Source organism: Carassius auratus, chromosome 29 (genome assembly GCF_003368295.1).
Source record: "Carassius auratus strain Wakin chromosome 29, ASM336829v1, whole genome shotgun sequence".
NCBI lineage: Eukaryota > Metazoa > Chordata > Actinopteri > Cypriniformes > Cyprinidae > Carassius > Carassius auratus.
Window position 1 is genome coordinate 11,683,281 of NC_039271.1, and position 22,161 is coordinate 11,705,441.

Below are 22,161 nucleotides of genomic sequence, written 5' to 3' on the forward strand. Positions count from 1 at the left end.
CATCACAACACATGCATATAACGAAACGCACTTCAAATCATCACAACACATGCATATAATGAAACGCATTGCAAATCATCACAACACATGCATATAACGAAACGCATTGCAAATCATCACAACACATGCATATAACGAAACGCGCTTCAAATCATCACAACACATGCATATAATGAAACGCATTGCAAATCATCACAACACATGCATATAACAAAATGCATTGCAAATCATCACAACACATGGATATAGCGGAACGTGCTGCAAATCATCACAACACATTCATATAACGAAACGCATTGCAAATCATCACAACACATGCATATAACGAAACGCACTTCAAATCATCACAACACATGCATATAACGAAATGCATTGCAAATCATCACAACACATGGATATAGCGGAACGTGCTGCAAATCATCACAACACATGCATATAATGAAACGCACTTCAAATCATCACAACACATGCATATAACGAAACGCATTGCAAATCATCACAACACATGCATATAACGAAACGCACTTCAAATCATCACAACACATGCATATAATGAAACGCATTGCATCTCATCACAACACATGCATATAACGAAACGCACTTCAAATCATCACAACACATGCATATAATGAAACGCATTGCATCTCATCACAACACATGCATATAATGAAACGCACTTCAAATCATCACAACACATGCATATAACGAAATGCATTGCAAATCATCACAACACATGCATATAACGAAACGCACTTCAAATCATCACAACACATGCATATAACGAAACGCATTGCAAATCATCACAACACATGCATATAATGAAACGCATTGCATCTCATCACAACACATGCATATAACGAAACGCACTTCAAATCATCACAACACATGCATATAATGAAACGCATTGCATCTCATCACAACACATGCATATAACGAAACGCACTTCAAATCATCACAACACATGCATATAATGAAACGCATTGCATCTCATCACAACACATGCATATAACGAAACGCACTTCAAATCATCACAACACATGCATATAATGAAACGCATTGCATCTCATCACAACACATGCATATAACAAAACGCACTTCAAATCATCACAACACATGCATATAACGAAACGCATTGCAAATCATCACAACACATGCATATAATGAAACGCATTGCATCTCATCACAACACATGCATATAACGAAACGCACTTCAAATCATCACAACACATGCATATAATGAAACGCATTGCATCTCATCACAACACATGCATATAACGAAACGCACTTCAAATCATCACAACACATGCATATAATGAAACGCATTGCATCTCATCACAACACATGCATATAACGAAACACACTTCAAATCATCACAACACATGCATATAACGAAACGCAGTTCAAATCATCACAACACATGCATATAACGAAACGCATTGCAAATCATCACAACACATGCATATAACGAAACGCATTGCATCTCATCACAACACATGCATATAACAAAACGCACTGCAAATCATCACAACACATGCATATAATGAAACGCATTGCATCTCATCACAACACATGCATATAACGAAACGCAGTTCAAATCATCACAACACATGAATATATAACGAAACGCATTGCAAATCATCACAACATGCTGTTTTATAACAAAGTTCGGGAGGAACAGTCGCAGTTCATTAACCTGATTAACACAAGTGGAGACCAATCAGTAATCAACTCATGACAAGGTATAAATAACAGCAGAACCTATCTCTGTTCATTGACAGTTTTCAGCATCCCTCCTCCACCCCATTTCTCCTCACTTATAGATCCATCTACTCTTACCACAACCGGGGGGAGTACTCTGGGTTCGGGCCACATCCCGAGCTCGGAGCCCTCCACCCGGACAGCACGCCAAATACGCATAAACTTACGGTATTAATATACGTAGATGTGAACTCGTGAAACATGCATATACAAAAACGCACTTCAAATCATCACAACACATGCATATAACGAAACGCATTGCAAATCATCACAACACATGCATATAATGAAACGCATTGCATCTCATCACAACACATGCATATAACGAAACGCACTTCAAATCATCACAACACATGCATATAATGAAACGCATTGCATCTCATCACAACACATGCATATAACAAAACGCACTGCAAATCATCACAACACATGCATATAATGAAACGCATTGCATCTCATCACCACACATGCATATAACGAAACGCAGTTCAAATCATCACAACACATGAATATAACGAAACGCATTGCAAATCATCACAACACATGCATATAACGAAACGCAGCGTGGCGCTTCGTTATATGCATTTCCAAATCAATAGGGTTTGCGCAATGCGTTTCATTATATGCATGTGTTGTGATGATTTGCAGTGCGTTTTGTTATATGCATGTATTGTGATGAGATGCATTATATGCGTTATATGCGTTATATGCGGAACGTGATGCAAATCCTCACAACACATGCATATAACGAAACGCACTTCAAATCCTCACAACACATGCATATAACGAAACGCTCTGCAAATCATCACAACACATGCATATAACGAAACGCACTGCAAATCATCACAACACATGCATATAACGAAACGCGCTGCAAATCATCACAACACATGCATATAACGAAACGCGCTGCAAATCATCACAACACATGCATATAACGAAACGCATTGCAAATCATCACAACACATGCATATAATGAAACGCATTGCAAATCATCACAACACATGCATATAACGAAACGCACTTCAAATCATCACAACATATGCATATAACGAAACGCGCTGCAAATCATCACAACACATGCATATAACGAAACGCGCTGCAAATCATCACAACACATGCATATAACGAAACGCATTGCAAATCATCACAACACATGCATATAACGAAACGCATTGCAAATCATCACAACACATGCATATAACGAAACGCGCTGCAAATCATCACAACACATGCATATAACGAAACGCGCTGCAAATCATCACAACACATGCATATAACGAAACGCGCTGCAAATCCATCACATTTGATGATTTGCAGCGCGTTTCATTATACAGGTATGCATGTGTTGTTATGATTTGCAACACTTGTGTTGTCAAACTGATGAAGATGTTTTCTTCATTTGCTGGTGTTTTTCAATTTGCATGTGTTTTCTTAAATTGCAGCTCATTGAGCTCTCTCGGCCACCGTAGCTTACAGTTAAACTTTTTCATTCAAAAAAGATTTAATATACAAATTTATTCTAAATGAAGTATTGACTTACTGTATGATCTAAAGACGGTCGTATTTGAGGGATAATGTCATAATAGTGTACAAATAAACAGTAAACCAAAAAAGAAAATTGTATTAAAAACACTGGACTCAAGTCAATTTACAAACACTTTACAAAGAACACATTGTTTCAAATCAGCTTTACAGAAAATCATGATGTTAATGTTTATAATTTTTTTATATCTTCATGCCTGTGTGATAATACAGTTCACGTTCATGTATCTTACAATTTATGACAATACAAGAAACAAAGCAGTTGAGATAGATATAGTGATGAAATGGTTATATAGTGGTCTAGATATCGCTCTAAACAAGTATAAGGAATGTATGTGGATAAGGTTGGACAGCATATCAAATCATATATAACACATGTTTGGGTTTATGTCTCATGAATAGGACGGGAGCTTTGTTCTTGTTATTGTGGATATCACCATCTCCAGCCTGCTGATCTGAACAACTGAATTCTTCCAATGCAATTAGAGGTGCTCACCAGGGTGCTCGACATGATGAACGCTGGTTGTTAGTGGTTACCTGTTGTTATGGTTACCGTTCCCCTCGTTCCTCGCAACAAAATCTCCAAAGAGCTCTGTGAAAGCACCAAGACGCTGCATACTGCATCGACGTGGCATTTGTCCCTGTGCTGTAGACACAAACACACACAGACGGTTACTCAGCATACACACACACACACACATGAAATTTTGTGCAAATAACACAAAAAATTTAAGTAGATGTCAGAGAAAGCATATCTTTTCAATTAATGAAATATAATCTAAAATAAATAAAAAATTTTAATGTTTGTTCTTAAAAAAGTAATTAAAGATAAAATTATATGCAAGCACGCTTCAGTTTTTTTATTATTATTTTGTCTCAATAGTTCGTGAAATAGTTTATGATGTTTACCGAAAGCCTGTTTCCACCTCTGCATATAAATAAATAAATACATTTTATATATATAAAAGGTTCTGTTTTTTCTTCTATCTCTTTTGTTTTCAAGTTTGCTTTAAAGACATGAATATTCTCTCAGGTTTTTTTATAGTCTTGACCACTGGTTTGAGCATTGTTTTCCTATTGAAAATAATATTACAATAAATCTTATTTCTTTATCTCTTGTTGTTTTTAAACGCACTTTATAATCTAGTCAAGTCAAGTCACCTTTATTTATATAGCGCTTTAAACTAAAAAGATTGTGTCAAAGAAACTGAGCAACATTCATAAGGAAAACAGTGTGTCAATAATGCAAAATAAATATAAATTATTTTTTTATATTATTTAAATTATTTCCTTTATGAATAAATAATGTATTGTATTGGGAAGGTTATTTAAAAGTTTCATAATCTTTTTTTTATTTTTTAGTCAGAGGTGCACACATATATTAAAATATGCTTTTTGCTCATGATTTCTACACCATTTTAAATTATGATTGCATGCATTTGATAGCATTATGTATATTTTACAGTATATATTAAGTATAAGATAACCCATTAACCAGTCAGCATCTTATTACTGTTGCATCCTTACAATCTTTTCCATTAAAATGACTTAAAATAATATTTTACTAGTGTAGTTATGGTGTTTGGGGTTGGTGAATAAGATGCATGCGATAAGAAAATGTTGTATCTAGTGCATGAAATTGTAACGCAGCTAGAGGCCAACTATGCTGCCACATTAGCTGCTGTTGTGTGCTTTTATATTAGCAAAGGCCTGCGGACAAAACCTTTATATGAGTCAAGAACATGCAGATTCTCACAAGATTACGCTGAACATACACACAACCATCATGCCATCAAATGCACTGGAAGCTTTTAAATAGGACGTGCATCAATAGGAAGCAGCTATCATTCAAGCAGTAGTCATCTGTCAATCATGTCAAGAGCTCATGTCTTTTTGCATTTGCATTTCACCGAAGACTGGCATTATTGCTCCGGGCGCACTCTCATGACAGTTAATGCAAAGACGGGAAGAGCTGTGTCACATGTGCAGATTAGAGTCTCTCACAAATGCCATGCATTCGGACATCAGCCCTCGGCATCTGCTGCACTCTCAGCTCCCGCCGAAACAAGAAAAAGAGCTTCTTTAAACCTCTGTTGACTTACCGCTCTTTCAGAAGGCCTAGAGGAAAGCTAAAGCAACAAAAGACTACAGCTCCTTGCTGTGTAAATATATATGGGGGCAGACTGGCAGTGCTGCCTCAGAAATCAACTGCAGAAAAATAAAACGACAAATATTAGGACATGAAAGATCACACCGTGGATAAATCACTAATATTTCTGTGAGTAAAACAGCTGCAGAAGAAAATACAAATCAGAGGGAGTCTAGCAAACACTGACTGTTCTTTAACATTAGTGTCTGGTTTCTGTTCTATTCTGTTCTGTTCGGTTATTTGTTAGAAGCCAATTCCTAACATTCTATGAATTTTCTATATTATTTGTGACCATAAACTAACATTCTCAGAATGCTTTAATAAGAATAAAAGGAATTAAAATTTTAATGTTGTCATTATTTAGTAATTCTCAATTTGTTCTAAACTTCTATGAATTTCTTTCTTCTGTTGACCATAAAAGAAGATATTTTGAAGAATCTTGCTGCTCCTCACTAACCCTAATAGTATGGAAAAAAACAAGACAAACAAACAAAATCAGCAACTGTTTGGTTTGTAGTTAATAAATGATAAACTAAAACAGAGATCTTATAATTAACAATTTACTGTAATGTTTAAAAACTGTTAAATGGCTATAATTACTGTTTATATCTTCAGAAATTAAAATAATAACAATAAAAATAATGCTTATTCTGGCCGTAGTGCTTATATTGAGTGTTTAAAATTTGTGATCGCCTTGTAAAAATGTTTAAACACATACTATTGATTTGTATTAAAAAATCGAATATATTATGGTGTAATAATGTGTGAGAAGTTGTGTTATAATGAACGTAATCACATTTAAACACAGAACACAGTGATTTTATTCACAATATAACACAGCATTAAGTGTTTTATGGCTTTTTTTACATACTCTTACATACATAATGAGATGTGTTTGATATTATCTCTAACTTTAAGTGAAAGTTTGACCTTGATTTAGGGGTCACGACACTTATGTACGTTGCATGTTTGTATGTTTTAACAAGTAATGAGAGAAACAATTTACACACACTGAATAGGGTACCTTCAGCTTTATTTTTAAACTGTTTTATATAGCTGCGGAGATTATCTTAGAGCGTGAATAAAGATTGAGGTCAACTGAGTCACATTTTATTGCAGAATGCAGCAAGCGCCAGAAGCTGTAGGAGATCAGGCAGCACAATGAGAGAAGCAGCAGCAGGTAATTCGGGATCTGTTCTCCGTCACCCGTCACCCGCTTGACTCATTCAACACTTAATCTCTCTCCTTATATCTTACACTTCATTTGCTCATTCTGTTTTTTAAGCATTTATCATTTCAGCAGCAGTCTTTGTGTTTTATTTCCGCACAGACAGATGTTTCGGAATGTGGAAAGGGCAAATGAGGCAGTGTTTGAGGGATAAAAAAAAAAACTTCGGTAAGATATCACAGCTTCCCAGCTCAAAAAAAAAAAACTCTTGAAAACAGGGACATGTCTTGCTCAGCGTGACTGAGAGAATGTGTAAAGTGGCATATCCTAAATCTACACAAAATGATCAAATAATCCAACTGCAATATAGAGAAGGACACAGGTACTTTATTGCCAGGATGCTACAGTAAAAGTATATATAAAGCTTTATAAATACATGAAGACAAGTCAAGACATGTGCAAAGCATTTGTAAAACAGTTTTTTTCTTTCTTTCATGGATAGGGTGAATTCAAGTAAATTGGGGCTTCAGGTAACTGGGTGACTTAAATAATCTTTCTTTTTTATCTAAAAAGTGGTGTAACTTTTTCATGTTTAAATTAAATTAAATAAAAGATTACATTAAAAGTATGCATTTAGCAGATGCTTTTATCCAAAGCGACTTATAGTGCATTCGGGCTATCAATTTTTACCTATCATGTGTTCCCGGGGAATCGAACCAACAACCTTGCACTTGATAACACAATGCTTTACCAGTTGAACTAATGGGAACACAAATTTTTAAGTAATTTGTATTTTTTTTTTTTTATTGTTAATGTTTTTTTTTTTGTTTGTTTAATTGTTACCAAATTAATCATGTTTCAAATTTAACTGCATGGGTAATGACTGCTTATTTTTTCAAAGAAGTTAAGATGTTTGAGGCAGAATTTCTACATTTTTATGTCTAACACACGTTTAATGACCCGAGTCATCAAGTCTCTTGAGCAGTAAGTCTGTCAGAGGTGTTGTGTCCATAGTTTCATCAGTGGGAGGAAATCTCCCAGATTTAGAAAATAAAATAGCTTGCAGTTTTTTTTATAAATGTTTATTTTATTTATTTATTTTTTTACTGATGCACCTACACAAATTACCCGTTATTATTCTACGCTCAGTTAATTAACAACCAGAATTATTGTGGTGATGCAACTTAGACCGAGGCAAAATGTTGTCAACTCATGTGTGAATGTATGCTAATTTAGCACAAATGCAAATGATGAATTACACGAAAAGAGAAAATTTGAACAGAAACTATATTATAACCATTTTTTTTAACAAAATACCTTTGTCTAAATGTGTAGGCTATATCATACATTTATATGTGTAAATAAAAAGCTTATTGAGCATGATGAAAGAATCTGCAACATAGACAATTGTTATCTTTTTAATGCTTTTTATTTGTATTAATAGTGGTGCATGCCAAATAATAAATGTTTGCATTATATATATATATATATATATATATATATATATATATATATATATATATATATATAATGAATAACTAAAATAAAGAACCAGGTTGAACAGATGGATGGTCTTTCCACACACAATTAAATTTCAGTGAAATGGTTCGCTTTAATGATTCAGTTTATTTGTGTGACCGCTCTAGGTGTTCTAGACGAGGCGCTTTGCATCACTATTGTTTAGTTTCCATCCCATCCACTAAAGAAAGTCCTTCCAGCCGAGTGACAAACGCTTTGCGACTCGGTTGATTCAAAAGAATCGTTTCAACTGAACCGAGTCGCCCGGGAATCACTCCAGTACTTAGGCTCAGCGCACGCGAGTGTTTCCCAGAGTGACGGGAGGATCTTTGGATGAGAGCACACATCTTTGACCGCAGCAGAACATCGAGCGGCAAAGACAACGAGTGTGGATGTACGAGGGGCTTTTTGTTTTCAATCTTTTATTCATTCAGTGTTAATGGCTCGGGAATGGAGATAGCTTTGGTGAGCTTTGACAAGCGGGGTGACGGAGGCAGTGATGGGGAACCTTACCAAAACCAAAACTCCCTGGATCATCCGCGCCTGGTCCACAACAAAGACCTCTACTCGAGAAGTCCACAGCAGAGCTCGTGGAAAATGAACGACATGAACAACACGATGATGGGCTCCACGGAGAACACGGTGGATTATTACAGCCCCCATTTGTTCGATGAGGACATTCTGGACATGGATATGGACCATGAGAGCAACGAACGGGTTCTTATTAATATCGCCGGACTTAGGTTCGAGACGCAGCTGGGCACTCTGAACCAGTTTCCCGACACTTTACTTGGAGACCCGGACAAGAGAATCAAGTATTTCGACCCCCTCAGGAACGAGTATTTCTTTGACCGCAACAGACCGAGTTTTGACGGAATTCTCTATTTCTATCAGTCTGGCGGGAAAATCCGGCGACCCGTTAACGTGTCCATCGACGTGTTTGCCGACGAGATCCGCTTTTATCAGCTGGGAGAAGAAGCGATGGACCGTTTCCGCGAGGATGAGGGCTTTATCAAAGAAGAAGAGAAGCCGTTGCCACAGAACGAGTTTCAGAAACAGGTGTGGCTCATCTTTGAGTACCCGGAGAGCTCCAGTCCTGCGCGAGGCATAGCTATCGTCTCCGTCCTCGTCATCACCATCTCCATCATAACGTTCTGTCTGGAAACTTTACCCGAGTTCCGCGACGAGCGCGAGCTTCCGGTGACGAGTCGCGCGCTCAATGGGACTCAAGAGCGTCCGTCGCTCACCTTCAGCGACCCGTTCTTCATCATTGAAACCACCTGTGTGATTTGGTTCACCTTTGAGCTCTTCGTGCGCTTCTTTGCCTGTCCTAGTAAGTCTGAATTCTCCAAAACCATCATGAACATCATTGATATCATGTCTATCATGCCTTACTTCATCACCTTGGGCACGGAGCTGGCGGAGCAGCAGGGCCAGGAGCACAATAACGGCCAGCAGGCCATGTCTCTGGCCATCCTGAGGGTCATTCGTTTGGTTCGGGTGTTTCGTATATTTAAGCTCTCTAGACACTCCAAGGGGCTTCAGATCTTGGGCCAGACTTTAAAAGCCAGCATGCGAGAGCTGGGCCTCTTGATCTTCTTTCTTTTCATTGGTGTCATATTATTCTCCAGTGCGGTCTTCTTCGCCGAGGCAGACGAACCCGAGTCTCACTTCTCCAGCATCCCAGACGCCTTCTGGTGGGCTGTGGTGACCATGACCACAGTCGGATATGGTGACATGAGACCGGTGACTGTGGGGGGCAAGATCGTGGGCTCGCTGTGTGCCATCGCAGGGGTGCTGACCATCGCGTTGCCGGTGCCGGTCATTGTGTCTAACTTCAACTATTTCTACCACAGAGAAACCGACCAAGACCAGGCGTCTCTCAGAGAGGAGCCTAACAACGCCGGCCCCTCGAACCCAAGCGACGACCTCCACGGCTTGAGGAAATCGTCGACCTCGAACTCGAAAGACGGAGACCGTAGTGAAGAAACCAACATTCCGGTCGAGAAGAGCAACATGAAAGCTAACAGCAGACTGGACATCAAGCGCTCGCTTTATACGTTTTGCTTGGACACTAGAGAAACCGACCTCTAGTTTGTCCGGCTCAGCCGGCTCCCGTCACTGTTTCCAACTTCAGCTGTTTCTATCTCAGGGAGACTGAGCAGGAGTACACGCGTCTCAGAGAAGAGCGCAGCGGTGGCCCTTCCAGCCCGTGCGATGAACTTCACGAGAAGGAGAACACAACGAGGAAGGAAACATGTTTGAGAAGACTGACGTGAAGAAACGTCAGTCCATATCCACCATGCGAAGTTAATGCACACCGATTCTGGACTGTTCAAATCCTGGAAAGTTGCAGTTATTTTTTTTTTTTTTAAGCACATTTTAATCTGTTGAACTCCTGGGCACCAGCGACTTTTAAGCATTACTTTTATAATTTCTTATTCAGAAACACACAACATAATGATAATAATAATTATAATTTTTAAAAAAATATTAATTATGTACAATTGTACGATCGCAGGCCTTAACTCTTTCACGACCTCTTATGCTGTTCATAGTCGCCCAGTGATTCAAATGAAAAGCCAAAATTGGTTTTCTTCTTTAAAACATACTACTTAAAAACAACAGATGTACATATTTTTGTAAAATAGTTGTTTGGTCTCTCGGGTCTCGATCAATCTCACTTTCATAGTTAGTCTAAAATACTGTTTATGTGTCGTCTGTGGCTATCAGTATTTGATCATTTATTTAGAGCAATATTTTTTCACTCGCAAATTGAAAACTCGATGGCGTATGAAATCTATGGAGCACTTCAAGGGAGAGGACAACTTTAAGTTGCTTTGCTTCTGAGTTCACAACGATAAAGCCTTGTCGACTTTAAACGGATTGAGAATGGATTCAAGCAGACATGACAGTGTATCGGAGAAGGAGACCTCAACGAATGATGATCTACTGAATCCAGCGGAGAACTTAGAGAGGAGCCGGTGATCATTTTTCATGCAAGGTTAGTCTCCTTTTTAATTATTCACTGTCTGTTTCATTTGTTTATTGTTTAATTTTTCAATTTTTAATTTATGAGTTTGACATTTTGTTTGTTATACTCAGTTGTAACCACAGTTAAACTCTCAGAAAAATAAAGTACATAATTGTACCTTTAGGGGTACAATGGCTTGTCACTGGAGCTTTACCCTCAAGGGTACAGCTTTTATACCCTTGGCATTGCTTGGGTACACATATGTTCCTTTTTGACCCTCAAAAAGGTACATACATGTATCTTGAGGTCCAATAATAAGCCCTAAGGGGTACGTTAGTGTAGATTGTACCTTGGGGGACAGAAATGGACTCCTACTGTGCCGCTGTTTCTGACAGTGTATTGTACATTATACATTTATACACATATGTGTTCATTGTCATTCATTTTACCCCCTAAAAGACTAAAAATCGTGATATTTATGAACCATGTAAAAACTGATAACCCAAAAGCGTGCATCATATCATAACATTTAAATGAACTGATGGAATTATTGAATTATTCAAGTTAGAAAAAAAAAAAAACGGATCTAAAGTTAACCTTTGCCTGTTACCACTTTTAAAGTGATTAGGTATTCAAGTGCATGTTCTCTCTGTCTATCTTGGACATGCATCGCATTTTCCAAACTTCATAGAATTAGTGTGCATTGATATTTATTCACGTTCAGCTGTCAAATGACGTGTCATGGAGCAAATGACAGCCATTGAATTCGTGAGATCATGTCCATTATTAATGCTGTAGGAACCTGTGCGCAAGTTCTAGAAAGAGAATGAGTTGGTATTAGGTGCCAGGAACCAGAAAATGAGCACGTGTGTTTTGTGGCAGGGGCGATCGCAGACAAGGCCGTGCTATGAGGAGTGACATATCCTGTTTCACAGAGGATTAGATATGCCCGTTATAGGTTATATCACATAACCTTCGAGAAAGTGTGTGAGTGTGTGTACTGCATACTTGTTTTTGTCGCTTGGATACATAAGACAGCTGCAACTGGACAGTGGGTAATGAAGGTCGGGACCGACACGAATAACCTTTACAGCAATAAAACACTGCACACACATAAAAATGGCATGTTGTTAGAGACGTGACTGGAAGAAGGTGTTCAACTGTGAGGTTACAAACCCTCTCACTGAACCGAGCTCTTTATACAAGAGTGTTTTCATTAATTACACAGTAAAATGTGAAAGCTGTTGCAGTAGAGACCCCATTTAGACCCCTTGGCTTTTAGTCTATATGTCTACAGTAGCTTCAAGGTCATCAGGTCCCTCTATCAACTTACTGTTAAAAAGAAGTGTGATTTCCTATGTCTCTTAATGATTGACTGAAAGATTGGTCTACAGACTTAAATTCTCCATTCCAGGGGTTTTAGAAATCAAACCACATTCAGTTTCACACGCTTGTGAGTTTTCGGTTCGCTTGTCTGACAGAGTCGTGATGGAGATGCGTGTTAGGAGAGATGACATGGTAGGCTGATGAAAGGCCATCATCTTTAAGCTCTTGAAAGTGCCTCGAGATGGCAAACATGTCACAACTGTCTGTTTCTGATGTGTGCTGCTAGCTAGTCATGTTATGTTCGGTTGAAGGGGAAGGCCTAAGCTCGTCGCATCTTTCGGCATTCCTCAGACCCTCTTCTTCAATCAAATATACAGTGATTAGCATGATGGTTAGGCTGCAGATGGGGACAAATGTGACCTGTAGTGCCAGCGAACCACTTGTTAGCCTTTTCAAGACCAGAAAAAGCTTAAAGAACAAACACAAGGGGGTATTCCTGAAGTATGTTATATCGTCGAATAAAACGTGAATATAATTCAGCTAAAGATTAGTTTGGATATCACACACACACACACACACACATATATATATATATATATATATTAGATTAGAATTAATTTTGTTGTTGCTGTTGTAGGTGGTTTAGATTGAATGTTTTAAGCCATTTAATTTACTCACATTTAACTTGTTTTCAATCTGAAGGCAATGTCTCAATATTTAAATGCTTTGAGGATTGAGAGTTGTCATCTTGGCTCAGTTTTCTGCGGTGAAATCAGCAGAAATATCAGAAATATCATCTTGGTAATCTTGTCTCAGTTCACAGACAAACATATCTGTGTTGATGAATTAGTATTCTTATCCTAGACTGTTCAGTTTGTAGATATGCGGATAATGTGTGATTTCAGCACCACAGACAGCTCCGTAAATTCTAGCACGGCTTGTAAAAGTATACAGTTAATTTAATGAAAGGGTCATTTACAACTGCTGCTTAATGGACTGCAATAATGGAATAATGTTGGTGAAAACAGATATTATTATAAAATAACAAATAATGGAATTTAGATAAATACATTTACTCACCTTCATGTCATTTGTGTCAAACACAAAAGGATATATATTTTATATATAAAGTGAATGGTGACTGTCAAGTGATAAGTGAATAAATAAAATGTTGTCTTAAATTTCAGTACGTTCCTCACACACAACTATTATATGACTGAAGACTCGTAATAAAGTGCACAAGTCATACAGACTTCTTTAATATCTCTGCTAAGCATCTGCTTTTGTGTTCCACAGAAGCAGAAAGTCAAACAGATTTGGGCAAGTGAATAATCACCATTTTTTGGGTGAAGTGATCATTTTAGTTTTATTTATTACTGAGGAACAATCTGAAATTATGCCACAAATGTTGTTAATAATAGAGCTTAACTTGTATTGACCCCAGGACAACCTTCTTCCTTAATCTTCCAGAGGTTAGCAAGTGTTTGACTCCCAAACGAACAATCTGACTGCATTTTAAGAAACGCAGAAATAACTCTTTTATCAGATAGGACTATCAAGCGGTGTGATTCTCATCTCCCTGTCCTCTCAGTATTTTCACAGGAAGCGTCACGTGCAATGAAGCTGGCAGAAATGTGCTGCTAAACTACAGCCTACAAAAACGGTTAGGACTGTTAAAAGTTGTTATAGAGTTATTGGTAAATCACTGGCCTGTTAGACTTGTAAAATTTAAATAAAAAAGGAAAAATACATATTCAAACAAAAACCTTAGTACATGCATTATTTAAAACATGGCGATGTCAAGCATGGCTGAGCTGGAGACACAAATAAAATTAGATTATTCATATTTCAGTTTTCCTGAGGATTAGAAATAGCATAGAAATTAAAAGGTATCTTTTGTTGTTGTGAGTTAAAGACCCATATGCAATACCCTCTTCTCCTGTAAAATAAGACTTTTACATATTTCCTTCATTTCAAAAATGGTTACCTTTACTTGTTGCAAGCATAATCTTTTAATTGACAACAGAAGGAAATTATATTGCAGTTATTTGCACTCATTTTAATGAACAAATTGTTTTATTTTTATTTAATATGTTAGCATGTGATTGCATTTAGTGTGGAATTAAAGCCATTGGTTGTGTTTTGTTGTTGGGATTGTGTTGGAGATGAATTGCTTATCCCGAAGTGACTGTGTTATCTTGTCTTTTTAATATAAAAAAGGCTTGAAGCAACAGAAGCATTCTGGGTCTCTTATATAAGCAGCCCTTCCTCTCTGACCACTGCACATAGAGAGTAAATGGCCTTTCAATTAGACGAGAAAAAAAGAGTCTTAAAAGGCAAGGAAAAGTGATATAGAAGGGAATGGATTTAACCTCATGAGCTGAGTGAAAGTGGATTAAAATATATCACTTGGAAAAAATACTATCTTTGATATTTTCCTTCTGGTTTTCATTTTGTTTTAAATGGACAACATTTTGCCTACTGTATCTTCATTTTATTATGGAAAAAGCTCAGTGGTCGTAAAAAAGTCACACTCGTGGTCTTCAGTCAAAAATTACAGACCATAGGAAATTAATGGAAAATTGGGGGATCAAAATATAGATATTTTCTTGTGTGTACAATCTACAAATGTGCAGAGATAAATTACACCGCAATGAAGGGATGAAACTCTAAAACATCTAGAGTGCAAAATCAACACACCAAATCATAAACGTGCAGACACACAATTTTACACACACACACACACACACACAAATGTAACTGTATTATCTGTCCTGCAGTTTTTAGCATTAAAGTGAAATAATAGTGCTAATAATAACAGGGCCCTCCTGGATGTTGGAGAATAGGTATGTTTAAAGAGTTAAGAAGTGCTTAGGTGTTTAAAAGACTGGTTAGTGTTCAGTCTCAACAACAGGCATTCAGACAATAGAGGAATGTGAAAAAACGTGTGCGAAATGGCCTTTTTAGTTCCTTTTATTTTGTATTTTTTGCTCTCACCGGGAGGTTGAGATTATTTGAGGTATTCTGCCTACAAAAATGTGATTTTTAAAGACCTAGTCTCTATTTTAATCTGAAATATTGCATTAATTGAAATAATTTAATTAATTGATCTGTTCAATGGAAAAAAATTATCATAATTATTGCATGAATATTAAATACTGCAATAAAATTATCTCAAAATACAAAAGAACAAATATTACTGATCAAAATTCAATAGATTGATTTTAGACCGTGAAGACCATGAGTGTGACTCCCAAATGAGGAGAGCGTTTAAACACTAATATGTACCTGCAAGGTACAAATATGCACAAATAAGGTACAAAAGTGTACCATTTGAATTGGCACTGCCCCAGTGACAGCTTTTGTACCTTTTTTTAGTGTATGTGCTATTTATATTTTTGCATTTTGCAATAATCACTGTTTTTAATTCTGCATTATGTTGTATTTCTGAGTACAGAGTATTCAATGTGAGCAAAATACATGTAAAATTAATATGATATGAATATGTTTTTTTTTTTCATTAAAGTGTTCTTAATTATTCATTTTTGAATGTTTGAAGTTCAGAATATTTTTCAAAATAAGGGATGGCAGGTTTGTATTTTTTGACTCTTTAAGGTTTCTCAGCCTGCTTTTTGTTTTCTGACTACGAATTATGAATTCAGAAATGGATTGCAATGAGAATTTACTTGTATTTAAGATATTAGCAGCATAAAACATCTTGACACTGACAAGTGCATTAGAGAATTGGTTGTTTTCTGGCCTTGCAGTGTTGTGTTTCCTCTGGATTAAACGAATGAACGTGTCGGCTAGTGTTTAATCGACCAGCTGACTAATCGTTGTAAACCCCTAACACGTACACATATTCTCTCTTTTTATGGGCCTTTTTCAGTTCATATCAGACAATGGTTGTTAACCACTTGAAGGCCCCCATTATCCAACACTATTAAGAACATTAGATTTTAGTCGAGGATGAGCTTAAATCAAGACATCAAGCATGGCAGAGCATTCATAAAGTTGACTAGTCTGTCCAACCCTGACTGCATGCAGCCCAGTTTGATTCTGACCCTATGGGAACGTTTGTGTGCGAGTGTGTCTGAATCACTCCGGTGGTCTCAGTGGTGTCAGTCTCCCCGTGACGTGTGGCGTCACACCACGAGAGCTATGGAGGAGACCCCAAACACTGTCTGATTCTGTGCATCCAGTGAGCACGCCGTGTTCAAACAACGCAATGTTCCTTCATCAGATGCTGTGTGGTCATGTAGTCAGTCTTTGAAGGCAGGAAAAGAGTCACATGTTTCAAAACACATGCACGGTGCAAGCTCATATCATATATCCTTTCCTTCTAAGGTGCATGCAAACGTTTTTGTCATCCAGGCGTCTGGGCCTTGCAGGGTCATAATCCATCCTTGACACAACAACACAAGTTCCTCATGAGCCGCAGACACACTTGAATTATTCAGGGAAACTGACCTCAGCTGCTTACAGAAACAAATGAGTGGGTTTGATCAAGGAATCTGATAGGCTGATCTAGATTACTTTTAATTGAGATTACTAAAATGACACTGTTCAACATCAAATATTATAACCCACTTTTATTTTTCTGTCATATAGATGGCGTACTGGTTATATAAGTGGAAGCAGCATATAAAAGCAGAAAGACTAGTGAAGCGAGTGTTAAACGACGGTGTAATGATTCCCAGAGGCAGTGAGGGGGATAAGGAGAACAAATTCCTATTAAGGTCAGTTTAATACTCAAGAGGTTACTTTTTCAGCTTTTTTTAGGTTACTTGTTTTATTGGAAATGCATTAACTAACATAACAATGGGCCATGTATATGTGTTGCAGAGTTTATTCATCTTCATTAGCATTGCAGGGATTTATTGTTAGCTCATTTTAGCTCAGGTCCATTGGATAGTAAGAAGAGACAACTTTTGATTTTGATAATGTATTTGTTAATGTTTAAATTTATATATGAACTAAGATTGATAATGCTATGAGGTTGCTAGGATGTCCTGATTGGTTGTTACGCATTTGTTTTATGTGGTTTCCAAGTTAAAGATGTAAAGATGTTATTTGTGGTTTCTTGGGTGTTTCAGGAGATGTACCCCAAAATCCCTGCTAATGGAATAATAAGGAAAATAAGTTATTTTAGAACACTTTGTGTTTTTTTTTTGACTCAAAAACATTGTGGTTGAGTAAGAGTCCAGTGTGAATAATGTCATGCTGTGATATGACACATGCCCACTCCACTTAAATCCACCCACACATACTGTACAGCACCGCAAACACACAAAACACTTAAACAAGCTCTTCTGACTGCATGGACCAAACACAACATCTTAAAACACACAAACAAAGCTCATTTGTATCACATGCCTCAAAGTCACAAACCTAACCTCCAAAATTTGGCCACCCTTGTCCTGACAAAGTGTTGTACTCCCTGGACAGAGAACACACGTGTCATGTTACCTCTTCAGGCAGAGATTATCCACAACAATGCACATCATCATCCATGTGCAGTACACAGCACACATGAAATAAAGACACACACACACACACACACACACACACACACACAGACACACCTGTGTGTGTATATATATATATATATTAAATTAATCATACACGTATATGATATATGATCATTTTGTGATACTGAAGTTCATTGGCCAGTGCCCATTATTGTTTAGGAGTGATCAGTCATATGATATTTATAGAGTAGCTCAAAAACACACAAAAAAACAAACCAAAGATGGCAGCGTCCATCATCGTGACTGTATGCATCAGCTGAGCGAATGGGAATGCCTTTCAATGTATTATAGACCTTCTTGAAATAAGGTATTTTACTGTTGATCGCGTGCAAATGTATTTCCTAAAGTCACGTCAATAACCACTGCCCCAGTGGTGCATCCCAAAGAGGTGAATTTCCACCATTCCAATGGAGATTTCCCATAAAGCTGCCTTTAATCTGCTTTGCATCATTAAATGGAGGTTACATTAATGCTGCAGAGTCCAGGGAAAATAAGTCGATGTGGATGCTGCCATTTCAATCTTAATATAGATTACACAGCTCATCTGCCTTTCATAGGCGCATGTAGGAGGCAGTGGTTGACAGGCTTGGAGAACCGAGCCAGAGAACTCTGAGTCATATTCATATCAAGTGTGTGGTTTCTCATATGAAGCTTTTTTACCTACCTCTATGACAAAGTCATCAACAAATACATAAATGGGAGGACACTATTCATTGCCCACTCACATGGACAGCATACTTCAGCTGGCAAACTTATAGAAGCAGATAGAGATATGGAAATTATTGGGAAACAAGATTTGAAGAGTTATATAGTGCCACCTAGTGAATATAGTACAAAGTTCAGTAGGCAATGTACAGTACAATGGGTTCACATAACAAACGGATATTAATAATTGTTAGTAAAATAGTAAGATTAATTAATGTGTGTGCACATCTGAATGGCATCAATTATATACATTATTATATATATATTATATACTCTATTTAACTCTGACTAGCCAACGACTACTACAGATTATAAAATACATTCATATTCATATTTTTGTCACCTAATTATTATCAGTATGAACATTTGTTTATGCACTGTATTTGTTTAATTATTTTAAGATGCAGCGCTTTACAGTGTAGCTGCTAAAAGGTTGTCAATTTATTGTGATACTAAAAAATCGAATACTGAATTAATTGCATTACATTTAGTCTAAGAAAATTCTGTATCGTGTTTCATGACAATTGGTGTGGCAAGCAAATGTTTCTAGGGGCTATTGTCTCTTCGTTATGAATAGGGGTGACAGCAAGTTCACCTGTTTCTTTCAAGTCAAGAAGTACAAGCCAGGCTGGCTCAGCTTCTGGTATCAAGTCTCCAGAGATGAATGGACGCAATCTCTGTAAAATCCATTCTCATTCTTACCTCCAGTGATCTCCTTGGAGGCACATGTGCATGGAATAATGTGAGGTCTGTTGGTTCTATCACCCCACTTTAACGGAAAGTTCAAGATCAAGGTGTTCGAGTATCAAGCGAAAGATACTTCTTGGAAACAAATTCTTTCAAGCAGAAGTGCAAGTTCAAATGGCACGATGCCCTCAAACAGGTTGTGTGCAATATCAGGTGGGCAGCCTTCAGTAACATGCAGATCAATTCTCTGTTAAAACACAGCTTTTTCTTACTTCACAAAACGTAGCAGAGCTTTCCATTGCAGATGCAACCCGTGCGTCATGAATTTCCTTTGTTCTAAAGGCAAAATCCCCATCTCCAACCTCTTCCCAATGCAAAACCTGCCAAATATTCACCAGAGAAGCTTTCTGTGCTTTTTAAACTACTGGCCCCTAAATTATCTGCAAGGACTGACTAGACTGTACCTTTTACAAACCGTCCAGGCTCTGGAACGTAAACTAAAGTAATACTTTCTAAAGTAATCAGTTTCCTTCTAAAAGTGTCAGAACCAAATAACTTTACATGTTCACTCTTGCATAAAACTGCCAAACAGATAGATGGAAGTATTAAACAGCATCCGGGTGGCAAATTAATCAAAATCCAATAGACCCAATAAAGTTTGTGCTAGAAATCAATTCAGAATCAATTCAATTCATTTCAATTCCTCTTTTATAATATGAATAGAAATAGCTATTTGACCCATCCATTCATCCATTTTCTAAACTGCTTGTCCTATGTATTTTTTAAAGGGTTGCTGGAGCTTATCCTAGCATCTTGGGGCCATAGGCATTTTAGCTCAGTGTTTGTTTTAACAAAAAAGGACTTACTTTTTGGGAGTTTCATTTGGGACTTTTTTTTTACGCTATTAATGAAAAGTGGCAGGATCTCAGTGGATGCTGGCTTCTGTGCTGTCAGTGTGTTTATGTGCATGTATCCACTGAAGCAGTGTAAACTAACTAGAGTACTCAGTGAAGCAGAACTTGACCACAGGAGTCTCATGGGAGAGAGAGAGAGAGAGAGAGAGACTGTGGGTCTTTTTCTCCCTTTAATACTAAAACCTGAGACTGCTTACAATTAACTTTAAAGAGGCACTTAAATGGATTCACAGCGGACCATATGATTTTGTTGATGTCTATGGTCTGAAACTCTTTTGCCAGTTAAGTAGCAAATGCCTTGCACTTATAAAATTGATATTGTCATGATACAGCAACATGTCTTCAGTGGCAGTATTGTGAGCATTTCTTCAGTCAACACATGCTGTAGACTGTAGACTTCACGGTGGTCCCCTCCGGCAGCTGGAACAGCTGTCCTCGTCCTGAAGCCAGGGATTTCTCTTTGTGTGAAGATGAATGAGATGACAGCGTGTGAGACTCAGTGACCAGAGAGCAACCCCTGTGTTGCGTTCATGTAGAATAATATCTGTAATAAAGGATTTGATGGAAAACAGGATAACACTCAGAAAGCGCATAAAACACAATGTGATTATAATCGATCGAAAGGATTATTAATAACCGGAATGGACAAAATAGGTCCTTTTCTTGTCCTCTTCCATTCTTGAAAGGGGCTAAATCTTACAGAACAAATGACAAGAGGTACTATATTCGGCTTTTTCCTACACCCCATGTTGCTTTGCGAAAATTATGAGAGAAATATTTGTTGAACCTTTCGATCAGCCAATAAACATTGCTCAGTGAATGCAATGATAAACATTAAATGAGGAAAAGGACTGGCCATATAAAAGAACATGAGGCATGTCGCTGCATGCAGGAGAAGGAGATCAGAAGTGTATCAATGAGTGACTGGGGTGTGCAAGTGTGTCCTGGGTGGATCGGGCCCGCAGGCCTTCTGCATATGCTGTGCAGGATTACACTGATCCAACTTAATGCTTACGACCAAGGCCTCATTCATAACTACAGCCACCATCTGGCACCGCTGCCCACCCGGCCAGCCCACCAGATTAACTCTGAGGAAGATTCCACAGTCTCTGATGGTTTATACGGGTCAGCCTCGGCGTGCGCTGCTCGGGCAGTGGGCGACATGAGTGCTTTAAGTGCACTTGTCTGTCACAAAATCAGCTAGCTGGTAAGAGAGTGGGGTCAGAGGTCAGAGAGGGGGCTGTATGGTCAAGTCTTAGAAATAATATCAGTGCATTACTATGTCATGTTCTAAACTAAAAATTGCTAAGAGTTGTTTTTCTTTTTTTTCAGCTGTGGTGTTAAATTTGAAATGAAACAAGTCCATCTGATAGAAAGGGTCACTGATCACAAACGCTTGTTTCTTTCACAGACACACAAAGACCGGTGAACATCATGTTCCAAACCATTTCCCTCCGTACTGTAGGTCATGTACTCGCCTTCAGCTTAGAGCTGTCTGTAGAAGGTTTTGAAGACACTGAATTATACATCCAGCAGGAAAAAACCATCCAAAAATGTGTTACTGAAAGCTGTTTCAAAGAGTACTTTAAACATCAATAATAATAACTGTGTTTTTCTTGTTCAATATTTCTCTGTCCCAGATCCCAGAAGAGGAGCCCTAATCATGACAACAGATTCTTCAACCCTTCTGAAAACCTCCGCAGAAACCTGTGCCTTTGCTCAAACCCTGTGAATCTATCATTGTGTACGGGACCAGAATATGAAACTGACACTGACAGACGCCTGACAGACACCTTTATGAACTGGACAGGAGACGTGTAACGGTGGGACACAAGACTGTCTAAGAGGAAATCCCACTCTGTGCAATATCAGTCTGTTTTCGAGTG

The 22,161-nt window shown here is 37.8% G+C and overlaps 2 protein-coding genes across 3 annotated transcripts in view; both read left to right on the forward strand.

Moving 5' to 3' along the window:
- Positions 1–8,237: 8,237 nt before the first annotated feature.
- LOC113048079 (potassium voltage-gated channel subfamily A member 1-like) overlaps positions 8,238–22,161 on the forward strand; it is a 14,269-nt gene continuing 345 nt past the window's right edge. The window contains exons 1-3 of one of the 2 annotated variants that reach the window (XM_026209585.1): positions 8,238–11,142; positions 17,050–17,177; positions 21,916–22,161. The exon at positions 21,916–22,161 is cut by the window's right edge and continues 345 nt beyond it. In XM_026209585.1, coding sequence (XP_026065370.1) covers positions 8,472–10,232 — 1,761 coding nt within the window. In that variant the 5' untranslated portion in view covers positions 8,238–8,471 and the 3' untranslated portion in view covers positions 10,233–11,142; positions 17,050–17,177; positions 21,916–22,161. The remainder of the gene's footprint in view (positions 11,143–17,049; positions 17,178–21,915) is intronic. The other variant, XM_026209584.1, reaches the window with a different exon arrangement.
- Positions 21,162–22,161, forward strand: part of LOC113047733 (mucin-1-like) — a 9,926-nt gene continuing 8,926 nt past the window's right edge. Inside the window, 1 exon segment of the mRNA XM_026209018.1 lies at positions 21,162–21,400. Within this exon segment, the coding sequence (XP_026064803.1) occupies positions 21,162–21,400 (239 nt within the window).